At 24.1% G+C, this 12,552-nt stretch overlaps 4 protein-coding genes across 5 annotated transcripts; 2 read left to right on the plus strand and 2 right to left on the minus strand.

Annotated features, from left to right (window-relative positions):
- Positions 1-704: 704 nt before the first annotated feature.
- LOC107066869 (polyprenol dehydrogenase) lies at positions 705-4,894 on the minus strand. 2 transcript variants are annotated; one of them, XM_015321890.2, is made up of 7 exons: positions 4,754-4,894; positions 3,034-3,392; positions 2,626-2,733; positions 2,382-2,555; positions 2,081-2,288; positions 1,800-1,998; positions 705-1,713 (listed from the first exon to the last, which is right to left on the minus strand). In XM_015321890.2, exons 2-7 carry the CDS (start codon positions 3,203-3,205, stop codon positions 1,510-1,512), a joined length of 1,065 nt encoding a protein of 354 aa, XP_015177376.2. In that variant the 5' UTR covers positions 3,206-3,392; positions 4,754-4,894; the 3' UTR covers positions 705-1,509. The 2 variants fall into 2 exon arrangements, with proteins under 2 accessions (XP_015177376.2, XP_089035994.1); XM_089179868.1 differs by having other exon boundaries at positions 4,820-4,867.
- Positions 4,873-7,356, plus strand: LOC107066868 (complex I assembly factor ACAD9, mitochondrial). Its single transcript, XM_015321888.2, has 2 exons — positions 4,873-4,994; positions 5,088-7,356. The coding sequence occupies exon 2, from the start codon at positions 5,121-5,123 to the stop codon at positions 6,981-6,983; it is 1,863 nt and encodes a 620-aa protein (XP_015177374.2). The 5' UTR covers positions 4,873-4,994; positions 5,088-5,120; the 3' UTR covers positions 6,984-7,356.
- Positions 7,357-8,207: 851 nt separating this feature from the next.
- On the minus strand, positions 8,208-10,253 carry trus (programmed cell death 2 like trus). Its single transcript, XM_015321891.2, has 4 exons — positions 10,006-10,253; positions 9,161-9,594; positions 8,627-9,079; positions 8,208-8,541 (listed from the first exon to the last, which is right to left on the minus strand). Exons 1-4 carry the CDS (start codon positions 10,114-10,116, stop codon positions 8,277-8,279), a joined length of 1,263 nt encoding a protein of 420 aa, XP_015177377.1. The 5' UTR covers positions 10,117-10,253; the 3' UTR covers positions 8,208-8,276.
- Positions 10,254-10,684: 431 nt separating this feature from the next.
- On the plus strand, positions 10,685-12,274 carry Tango14 (transport and golgi organization 14). Its single transcript, XM_015321722.2, has 4 exons — positions 10,685-11,124; positions 11,551-11,670; positions 11,786-12,035; positions 12,137-12,274. The coding sequence occupies exons 1-4, from the start codon at positions 10,833-10,835 to the stop codon at positions 12,225-12,227; spliced, it is 753 nt and encodes a 250-aa protein (XP_015177208.2). The 5' UTR covers positions 10,685-10,832; the 3' UTR covers positions 12,228-12,274.
- Positions 12,275-12,552: the final 278 nt, after the last annotated feature.

Below are 12,552 nucleotides of genomic sequence, written 5' to 3' on the forward strand. Positions count from 1 at the left end.
TTACAAAAAAATAAATTTATTTATTTTCTTTTTTTGTAAATAAAAAATAAAATTTTGTTTTATCAATTCTTATTTGTTGTCTTTTGCGTTTCTATTATGTTGTTATATTTCATGGTGATTTTATATACCAATATTTTGTTGATAATAATAATCGATAAAAAAAAATCGGTGGTTTATGGATCCAAACAAAATTAGTGTAGTTTTTGACCACATACTTAAAATGAGTAAACATTTTTGACAATGGCACTAATAATATATCAACAACACAACAAAAATAGTTTATAATTAAATTCATCTCTTAATATCTATCTTTATCTCTTTAATATATCTTATTCATCTCTTTAATATATCTCAAAAATTTGATAAGCTTATTACAAAAAAAAAAAAAAAAAAAAAGAAAATAACAGCAATCGCATTAATTTTTGATTTTATAATAATAATTATATTTCACTTAATTATATAAATATTATTCTTTGTTTTTTTTTTTGTTTTTTTTTCAAATTTGGTTCATATGTTTTTTATTTTTTTATTTTTTTTTTAAAGAAAATAAAATATTTATAGGTTTGCAATATGTAACCAATTAAGAAATACCGTTATAAATTATATTCAATCATTATACTTTATTATAAGAGGAAATGACGAATAAATAATTCTTGCGAGATCATCGTATTGCAATAGAGGAGGATATACGATTGAGAAAATCATTTTGTTAAACAATAACATTTAATGCAGTGATATTTGTATTATAAATTATACAGTTAAACAATTGTTATTATTAGAGTGTTGTTTATTATATAATGTGTGTGTGTGAAAAGTGTGTGAAGTTTAAAAGAGTTCATTTGTTTTTATGATAAGAATACTAGAATAACAATAATAATATCATTTTTATGAATTACTTTCATTTTAATTGCACATCTTCTTTTTATTTCTTTTATGGATTGGAATTCATTTTTCTATGAATGACACATCTATCCAATATTATCAAAAAATTCTTCTCTGAAGTAAATAGCACTCATTTTTTTTTGCTTTTTTTTTCAAGTGAATTACCATTCTACTAACCATGTCCACTTGCTTGATTTTAATAATTTAGTTTTTTTTAAATATAAATTAGTATATATAAACTAGTAATATCCAACAGCTTATAGGCCGTTGATTGATCGCATTATTTATTACAAATTACAAAGAATTTATGTTAAATCTTATCTCTATAAAATTCCCCTGTCACAGTGTTTGTTATTCTTATTCTCCGAAATCACTTGACCGATTTATATGAAATTTTTTGTGTACATTCGGCAGGTATGAGAATAGTTTTTCGTATATTTCTTATACCCCTGAGTGATAAGGGTGATCTACCATAATTATTATTCCTTTAAAAGGATATTAAGAAAAAATAGAATAAAAGATTAATGTTATGTGCGTAGATTCAGATCTATCTACATATTTATTAGCCACAGCAACGTGTGGCCGGGGCACCCCTAGTAATCATATAAAAATATATTGTAATTATTATTAATTATCGATGAATTGAAAAAGATCTTTCAATTGTACTTGTTCAAGAGATATACGTAATAATTCTTCTTGAGTAAATTTGTCGTAAACCAAAGGATTTACATTCTTATCTTCTATACAATTATTTATATAAATTCCACCATGTTCTTTAATTTTATCATTAGTAGCTGCATAAACTATTGATGTAGCTCCTTGTTCAGGAGTCTGAAATTATTCGAATATATTTATCAATAAATAATGAAAGTAACATTAACATATTAATAACATTGAAATCATTTACTTTAACTTACCTTCATCGTATATTTATTTAAAAATTTTAATCTTTTTAAATAGGAATAATCAAATAAATTTGTATTAACAATTCCTGGATGTACTGCATATACTTGAATTCCTAATTGTTTCTTTTCAAAAAGATCTTGTAAATGTTTAGTGGATATTAATTGAGCCAACTTACTTTGCGCATACACCAAATATGTGTTAAAGTTTTGCCTAAATTAATACAATAGTATTGTTATTAATTAAATAATGTTTATCTATAATTATTTGTTTATTAAATTGTAATGTGTCATACTTAAAATTAATGTCATCGAAATTCATCCATCCAATACGATGAGCACAAGATGAAACATTGACAATTCTACTATTTTCTTTTGGACGACTGCCAGCTTTCAAGAGAGGTAATAACAGTACTGTTAAATAAAAGTGTGACAAATAATTTGTACTCCATTGTTGATCAAAACCATCCTTTGTTTCTTTTTGAGGAGTAAACATAATACCAGCTACAACAAAAATTTGTACACACATTAATTCTATCAAATTATTGATTACATAGACAAACATGTTAATTCAAACGAAAATTTCATTATTTTTACCATTATTTATTAAAATGTGTAATTCATTATAATCATGTTTTATTTTGTCAGCAAATTCTTTTACAGATTCTAAAGAATTATTGTCAATTTTGTAAACTTTTGCTTTTCCAGTAGTAACACCAGATTCTCTTATTTTAGAAATTAATTTCTCTCCAACAGAAGGTGTTCGACAAGCTGTAATATTAATATTAATATAGTATTAACTCTTGAAAACTATTAAAAAAAAAAGATTTAATTTATTTACCGATTATTACTTCTATTTCACATTGTAATAACATTCTTACAACTTCTGACCCAATTCCTCTAGAGCCACCTGTTATAATGGCAATTTTTCCAGGCATTGGTAACAAGGCTAAACATATTTTACAAAAAACAATTATAATCAAAATAATACTGTCATTGAGATACAATAAATCTAATTAAAAAAATAACGTCAATAGATTTACAATTGTATAATATGATTATACTTTATTTCTTCTGCCATATTTGTCATTAATTAAAATGACATCAATTCAAATCGAAATTTTTAAAATGGCAGATATACGTGACGTATAATTTGAAAAATTTCAAATTTGAACTTTCATTTTGTTACGTTGAAAATGAAACAACAAGAATTATTAATATAAGAAGAAATATACAAGAAAAATCTTACCTGTTTTATTATTCTTGGCATTGATTCTGTCATAGAACATCTCTTTCAAAGCTACCAACGAGTATATTACTGTATAATAAATAATTATTAAATAATGTTTATCTGTTCGAGGTTTATAATAATATAAACAACTACAAAGAAACGCGCACATTGAAACTGATAAAAAGAACATGTTTTTATATTATTTATTATATTTCTGTTTTATGTGGTATAGAAGAATTATAGTTTCTATTCAATACTTAAAGAACGAAGTATGTGAGTGAAATACAAGATGCCACTGAACATCCTCACATTACCGTTTAACGTTTTATAATGTTATCAAAATTACATGGAAGGAGGTATTTGATTATTAGGTCAGTCTGTAAAGTGAAAGCGTCGTTTTTACTTTTTTATATATGTATACACAATACACACGTATACAGCAGTTACACGTATAGTTTTAGCAAGAAAATAATTTTGTTTTATTTCAAAATATTTCTTTATGAAAACATATATATATATATATATATATATATATATATATATATATATATATATAGAGAGAGAGAGAGACTTTAATTTATTTGAAATTTAATATAAGATTAAACACATATACATGTATTATAACAAATTATTTTGAATACTTTCTTTTTTTTTTTCTAGACCAATAGTACAGTAAATAGTAACTAAATTTATTGATTATGTTATATTACATTTGTATGTATCTCTTCTACTTCAAATACAAATCAATAAAAACAATATTTAGATATATACGATAATATTTTTGTTGTATAATTGTATATCATTTCCATTTTCGTTTCATTTATAATGTATGGATAAAAAATATTATCTATAAATTCAAACGTCATTTTTTATCTACTATAATGATATGCAGTAATAATATATTTAACTAACATGAAATTTTATTTTTACAAGAAATTAATTCCTAGTATTCGTTACTTTACTATAAATAGTATTAAATATCTTTACATTTAGAAAAATGAATTATTCAAATGTGTGTTCTAAAAAAAAAAAAAAAGAAATGACAAGTATATTAAAAATATTTTTAAAATACATCTAACCTTAAGAACCTCTAATAAATAATTAAGTTTTACTTGTTTTTTTTTTTTTTAATTTAATTTAATTAATTATATGAGATATAAAATTGTTTATATTCAAATTAAAATAAAAAATACAAAAAAAAACAAATAATAATAATAATCATAATAATAATAATTTAACAAATAATAAACATCATTTATGAAATACTTTTTTTTAATCGACAAATCATTTCAAAATGTTTATAATAAATTAAAGAAATTAATAATTGATTAATTTATTGCATCTTTTACAGCATCTATTTGTTTGTTTGTTTTGAATAATTTCTGAAATAATAAATTGTTTTAAACAATTTCTGAACTGAATGAAATCATCTTATTCATTTGTCAGCAATTTAAGAGAAAACAACATGAAGAAATTGCATATGTGACATTGTATGTTGAATGAAATTAAACGAAAAAGTTTCTTGATGAAACGATAACCTCTCATTAGTAATAATTATCTATAGTTACTATTGAAAAATAAGTGGAGCATATATTTGAATTCGTCATTTGAATTGCAAATGTTGATTATGATGCAAATGAAAAATTTCATTAACATGAAATTATACAAAAATTATTGATATATCATTTGTCAGAATATTAATGAACTTTAATAAAGATATTTATAACTTCATTCTTACAAATGTCTTAGTTAGAATAGTAATTGTCAAGATTTTTCTATTTTTTTAAATGTCTTTCTTAATTACTTATTTTTTGTATTGTTTCAATTTTAGTGATCCCATTCGTACGATAATTTTACGCCCCTGTGTCGATCAGACGAACTAAAGTCTCTGGGATCACTGACAGTTTCATTAACATAGAACACGTGTAGTAGCGATACTAGCAAACCTATCGGCAATTTGGACAATTAAAATTTATAAAGTACATATATAGGTTATGTGGTTACTTAAGTACTTTTTTAAGCAAGTACAAATTTATCAGTGATTATTCATAATTATATTTATTAAATTTTAGATATTGTTTTATTGAAAAGAATAAAAATATATAATGTTAACACGAAAAATATGCCATAATGGAAGACGATATATACCAACATGTATTTATATGTCCAAAAGAAATATTCAAAATATTGATGATATAGATGTATATGAAGCTAAAACAAAATTATCTGTACCCAGTGCTAAATTAACAAAAAGGGAACCATTTGTCAAAAATCTATTTCTTGGTAAATTTGATTTTGAACTTATGGCTTTTCCTGAACCACAATCAGTTGATAGGTACAACCAGTTTTTCGAATGGATAAAACCAATTGAAAATTATATGTCTTCCGTAAACAGAAATGAATTATCTAAAAAAGAAGCATTTCAAGCATTGAAAGATCTTGATGTTTTACGAGCAAGAATAAATTCCAAGTATGGTGGATTAGATATGTCTGATGCAGAAACTGTCAAAGTATTGGAAATTTTAGTATCAGTACCTTGGTTAGCTACATGCTTTATTAAAAATAATCTCATGCCTATTGACTTAATTTCTAAATTTGGTAATGAATGGCAAAAAGAATATTATTTGCCTAAAATAGGTAATGGAGAATTATTACCTACAGTTTGTATTACTGAAATTTTAACCGGTCCAAATATGAAAAACATTGAAACCGAAGCATCACTTTCAAAATGTGATAAATATTGGACGATAAATGGTAGAAAAGAATTTGTTACCAATGGAATAGATTCTAATCTATTTTTAATCGTTGCACGATCTGAAGAAAAAAATTTACCAATGCATCAATCGTTATCAGCATTTTTAGTAGAAAGTAAACATGGTGGTATTACTTGTAGCAATGCTATTAATACAATGAATCAACGTGAAATACATCTTTGTACGGTTGACTTTAAAGATACATGTATTCCTAAGGAAAATTTGTTAAGCGAATTATGTGATGGAAATAATGTTTTATTAGATGTATATGCTCCTGGAACAAATAGGATTGCTGGAGAATCAATTGGTATATTGCGAAATTTCTTATCCTTAATGAACAAAAATATTTTAGGTAGAAAACATCTTGACAAAAATATGCATGAATTTGAAGCAATACAAGAAATTGTTGGACATATATCAAGTCGTTTGTATTGTATGGAAAGTGTAGCATTATTTACTAGTTCATTAAATGATATTTATGATGGTCAAGATTTGGAAATAGAAAAGGCAATAACAGAAAATTATTGTTCTAATGAATGCGTAAAACAAATACAAAAAGGATTACAAGTGATTGGAGTTGAAAGTTATATGGAAAATAATCCATATATGCAATTGTATCAGGATGCTTTAGGATTATCTTTATTTGATGGATCTTCTATTGATGAAAAAATATTCATAGCTTTGTTAGGTTTACAATATGTTGGAAAGGATATTCATGAAGATATCAAAAAATCAAGGAATATTTTACAAAATCCTCTTTATATGTTCAAACAATTTATGTCACATAAAAAAGTTAATTTAAATTTATTTGAATATGCACATTTATCACTTAAAGTAGCATGTACTGCAATTGAAGAAGCTATTGAGATATTAGTAAATACTTCTGCATTGTTATTAGATGTGTATGGATCAGAAATATCTTCTAAGCATATTGTTTTACAAAAATTTGCTGACATTGTAATTCAATTATATGTAGCAATTACTGTAGTATCACGTGCTTCTAGAAGTTATTGTACAGGAATGAGGAATAGTGATCAAGAACGGTATATTGCAGTATACGTTACTCGACAGATGCATAAATCAATACAATTATTAAAAGACGATATACAAGAATGTTGTGTACTTTATTCTGATAGAGCATTAGACACAGTATCTAAATCTGCATTTGAAAATAAAGGATATATGTGTGAACATCCTTTGATAAGAAACGTTTAATTATATACAACAACAAATCTTTATTCAATGTAGCAGTACATTTATTTACTATTAGAAACTTATTATCTAAACAATACGACTCACATATATCATCCTTATGTGTTGTATCATTTGAACATTTTATTTTTTAGATAATTAACATATTCTAGAATTATTTTAATTTATAAAACAGCGATTAACTCGATAATTGGATTGTTATATTATATAAAACATTATTTTATTTAAACTAAGCACATTGTGTGTCGAGTTTGCTGTATGTGAAAATTATTGTTTAGAAATAAGTATTGCTTTAAATATAAGGATATTTTATTAATTAAAATAATTTATAAAAATAAAACCCCCTTGTAAAATAAAAATCATTTTAAAAAATCAATATTACTATAAAATTAATTCTATATTACAAATACTAAAAATAATTTAACATGTGGGACGGATATTCTAAAAGGTTTCAAGAAATGAAAGAGTTAATTTTTTACTGTTGTTTAACTTTTTCTATTTACATATCAACTACAATGTACATTTATATTTTTACACTAAAATTAAACATTGAAATGCTTAATTCATTTTATTTTTACAACGTACTATATATTTCATTAAAGTTTTTATTTTTATTTTAATTAACAATCACTTGAAAATATTTCAGTGATTGAATCTTACTATCGTTGCTCATAATTGGAGGATTCGTTTAAATTAATTATCGGAAATAATGTTTTATGAATTTGATATACTTGATTTTATATTTTATATTCCAATTGTTTTAAATTATATTTAATATTACTTATATTAGATATTATATAGCATATATAATATATTAGGAGATATTAAGCATGATAATTAAGTGAAATTAAATGATCATTTATATAAGAGAATGTTGCTCAAATATTTTCATTTAATATATGTTAAATTATTGAAAATTAAAATTAAAATTTATTGTTCAACTTATATTATCAATATTATCATCAAAAATCAAAAATTGTTAGTGTTTTCTTTTGTAAGAACAGAGTGAAACTTATTTTATCATAAAAAATATAATAAATAAATTATACAAAAAATTACATAAAATACAATAAATAATAAATTACATAATTAGGTAATTTTTATAATGTTTCCATTAGCTTTTTCAAAATGATTTAAAATGCATATTTGTCATGATTTTCAACAGATTTTCTTTGTATTACAGACATTTCAAACTATGGACGGTATTTATCTATAGAAATCAAATAACTATATTTTTACCAAAATTATGTCTTTATACTATGTTATAGAATTGATTAAAACAATATAATAATATCACTATAATCTTTCTGCTTGAACAATAATATGTTCTTCTCTGTATGAATCAGTCGAGGACCAGCAACTTTTTAAACATGTGAATATCAGAACTGTACCAAATTCAATTTGGAAATTTTCTTCAGTTTGTGGTTGCAATGTTAGCTTTGGTATAAGTGTTGGTAAAACTTGTAATTCAAAAATCATTTCTGCACCACAATGTCTACATTTTCCGACACAACCGCTCATAGGATATAATAGTATAGGTGCAGATTTATCTCTGCAATATCTATCGAATAAAAAGATATGATAAGATAATTTATATTTATAAAAAAATAAATGAATAATCTTTAAGATAAGTAAAGTATTTATACCTTAGTAACTGTCCAGGATTATCTTGTATACGAGTGACAAAATTATGAAACATTTCATCACCATGCAATGGAACACTTTTTTCATACTTTTCTATATCTGTTCCAGCATTTTTAGAATCATTAGATTCTGGAACAAATGTTGGCGATGAATCTGGATTGGTATGTTGATATTCTAAAAGTAACTCTCGAACATGTTGAGGTACATCAATATTGGAAGCCTCTTCGTCAACAGAAATGAATATTTCAGTAAAAAAGTATTTCTTTTCTGTATCTAATTCAATCTGTATTGGAAATGGTGTTACTTCATGTAACAAACTGACCAAGTCACATTGTGGCTGTGTAGGAGTATCAATGCAAACTACTTCACTTTCTTCTCCTTCTATTTCTGCAGATGCTTGAGGAGAATCTACTTTTCCTACAGCTCCTCCGATTGGAGATTCTATACTTGCAGGACTAAAGAATATGATTGATATAGATTTAAAAATATTACGTAATTTAATGTAATATAACAAATGATTATTTTCATACACAAACCTATTCGCATTTGGATCATCTACTTGCAATACAGCAAAATCATCTACAAAATCTTGTCCAATAGCAGACTGCATGGAATGATTAAAATCAATAGGAACATTTGATAGCATGTTATTTCCATTATGTTCACAAGAATTATCATTTAAGTTATCGCCCCAGTCATCTGCTCCTGCCAACCAAGTTTTTGTAAGTAATACACTAGTACCATCTTCGTCAGATGGATGAGTTTTACTCTCGTTATCCAAGGACTGAATTCTCAAACAAGTCCAACTTTCATTGTGATTCCAACAATTTGGATTGATGCATGCAAATATATAAAGTGTGCGATGGTATTTAGAATTTTCTAGTGGAGCATACAATTGTAGAGCCAAGAGTTGGTGCAAGCCGCAAAGTCTACACTGCGGTGACGACAGTGTGTTCTTTCCATGCCAGTCCTATCCATAGAAATATTATACATAAGTATGTGTTAAATTTATTAAATATGATTGAAGAAATTATACTAAATATTAGTATGTACCTATTAAGGATATATTAAAACAAAAACAAAAAAAATAATATAATATTTATCTATCTACAAAGAAATTGTTTACAATTTGTGCACAAAACATAACATAAATTAATAGAAAAGTATACAGAGTTATATTTTTTTATTACCCACTGTACAAATAATATACCAACTATAAACACACATGCAATTTACGTGGACACATTTATTATTATAATCTAATTTATAATTTACTAATCTATATTGTTAAAAAGCAAGAAGATAAAATAAAATGTTTATGTAGACTTTTTTCTTTTTCTTTTCTTTTCTTTTCTTTTCTTTTTGTTTTTTATATACTCACTGGAAATCCACCAATTTTATTAGTTGTAAAATTAATGAGATTACGATGTTTATCAGTTACATAGTCATCTTCGTAACCAAGATATACCTTCGTACGATTATTACGAGCCATTAAATATGATTGAAATAATATTTCATTGGAAGACACTAGACAATAAAATAACACTGATTTTTCTTTTAATACAGTTATATCAATGCAGCTGATATGTACATACACTTTGTTACGACGCGTGCGCTTTTACCGGTTTACCCTTTAATCGATTTTCGAATCTATCACAAATGATAAAGCGTATTACAGATTTCTTCACTCATAGTTCAAAGATAAACTCTTGCGGTGGCGCCACTATACATTTTTCTTTTTATATTATTTTTGATGTTGGTATCTATTGCTCGTTCATTGGTCGCGCGTATAATTCATAAACCAATACATATGTTACAGATAATCACTTTCATTATTGTAATTTATAATTAGATAATATTAAAATTAAATATGAATGACATTATTTATTTTGATTATTAATATATTTAATTAATTTTTTTTAAAGACATTTTTATTTCTTCTTATTAAAAATATTTATCAACATGAGAATATCTTTATTTTGTTATAAAACAATTTCAAGGATAAACATATAAAGTAAATACATACATATGTTAATCATATTTTGTACCGTTATGTTGGTAGCATTGTCATGTGTTAATAACCGTGTAAGATTGTGGATGGGGGATCAGTCTCGTGGTATCCACCGGTGTATTTTGAACGAGTTTTCATATTGTATATGAAAATATTTATGATTTTATTGTGTGATATTATAATTAGAAATAGACAAAATGTTTATAATATTTCGTACGCTTCTCGTACTTATGCATCTTTTATACAGCTTAAGGTTAATCATTTATAATAGCTGTTTAATTATCCATCGAAAGTGTATAGGATATTGGTATAATAAAAATTCAAAGATAGACATTGAAATGCTTGTAAATAGTACTAATAAATTAAAAAAATTACCAGTACATGTGGTTATTTTGGGAGAAAAGGAAGATTGCATCAAAGATTCTATACAAATAATTGTTTGGTGTATTACATTGGGTATACCATTTATCAGTTTTTATGGTCGAAAAGGTAAAGTATTTGACAAAAATTATTCATAATATTAACATTTAAATTGTTAGATTACAAGTCATTATTATTGTCAAATTATTATATCCTTGACAATGATAAGATTATGAAATAATTTTACTAATGATTATATGAACTATTTCAAAAATGACGTATATATATATATATAAATGAAAGTAATTTTTGTATAACCTAAATCATCAGATAAAAAGTTATTCGAATATTGTCAAATTATTTTATGTTTAATAATTAGATGATAAGTTTTATTACTAATAATTATGAATAATAATAATAATAATAATACTAATAATAATAATAATAATATACAAATGTTTTTTAAATTATCATTCATATAAAATAGTTATTGAAATGATACTTCAAATTTATTGTCACTTATATCTATATATTTGTTTTTATAATTTTATATAGATTTCTTATCACAACATGAGAATGAAATAAAACAAGAATTTGCTGTTAGAAAACCAGAATTAATGGAATACGTTAATTGGAGTCAGTTGCATATTCCACACACACAAAATGGAATTACAGGTATAACATAATTATTTATAAATTTATTATATACATAGATTGGAACTTAAATAGTGGCAACTGTTTAAGTTCCAAACAACGTATATATATATATATAATGTATATATATTTCTAGGTTCCAATACTGTAATTAGAATATTATTACCAAGTAAGAATAGTGGGAAAGATGGAATAGTATTATTAACGCAACATTTAGCGGAGGCTGTAAGAACAAAAAATTTACAAATAGAAGAAATAAATGAAAAGTTTATTTCGGAAAAAATGATGTTAAAAGGGATACCCGATCCTGATTTGGCTTTAATACATGGACATATTATTTCTACGTATGGTTTTCTTCCATGGCATATTAAAACAACTGAATTTATGTATGTATAATTTTTATATTTAATTTCTATTAAATATCTATTAAATTATTTCAAACAGATTATTGATATTGAAAAAAGATATTTTTTTGTATAATTTTTAGTACATTACCTGAATACCATGATGTATCGGTAAAGGACTTTATTTGGATATTACAAAGATATAATAAGTGTGAACAACGACACGGTGAATAATATAATTATTTATTAATAATTTATCTATCTATATATATATATATATATATATTTGTATAAAAAAAAAAAGAAAAAGAGAAAAGACAATTTATTATTAAATCTTCAATGATAAAGACTGAGTGAGAAGAGAAGAATACAAAAAGTGGAATTGTTTTTTAATAATTAATAACTTTTTAACACGAAGTGACAATATTTTTGTCATTATTTCATTATATTTGAGTATATTAAGAATTTTCTATCTATTTAAAAAAAAAAAAAAAAAAGTAAATTGATTGTTATTCCTTTATATTACAATATTAAAGAGAATATTAGATTAATTGAAGAG

This window comes from Polistes dominula, unplaced genomic scaffold (genome assembly GCF_049000335.1).
Source record: "Polistes dominula isolate Pdom_NZ unplaced genomic scaffold, Pdom_raw_medaka contig_49, whole genome shotgun sequence".
Taxonomy (NCBI): Eukaryota; Metazoa; Arthropoda; class Insecta; order Hymenoptera; family Vespidae; genus Polistes; species Polistes dominula.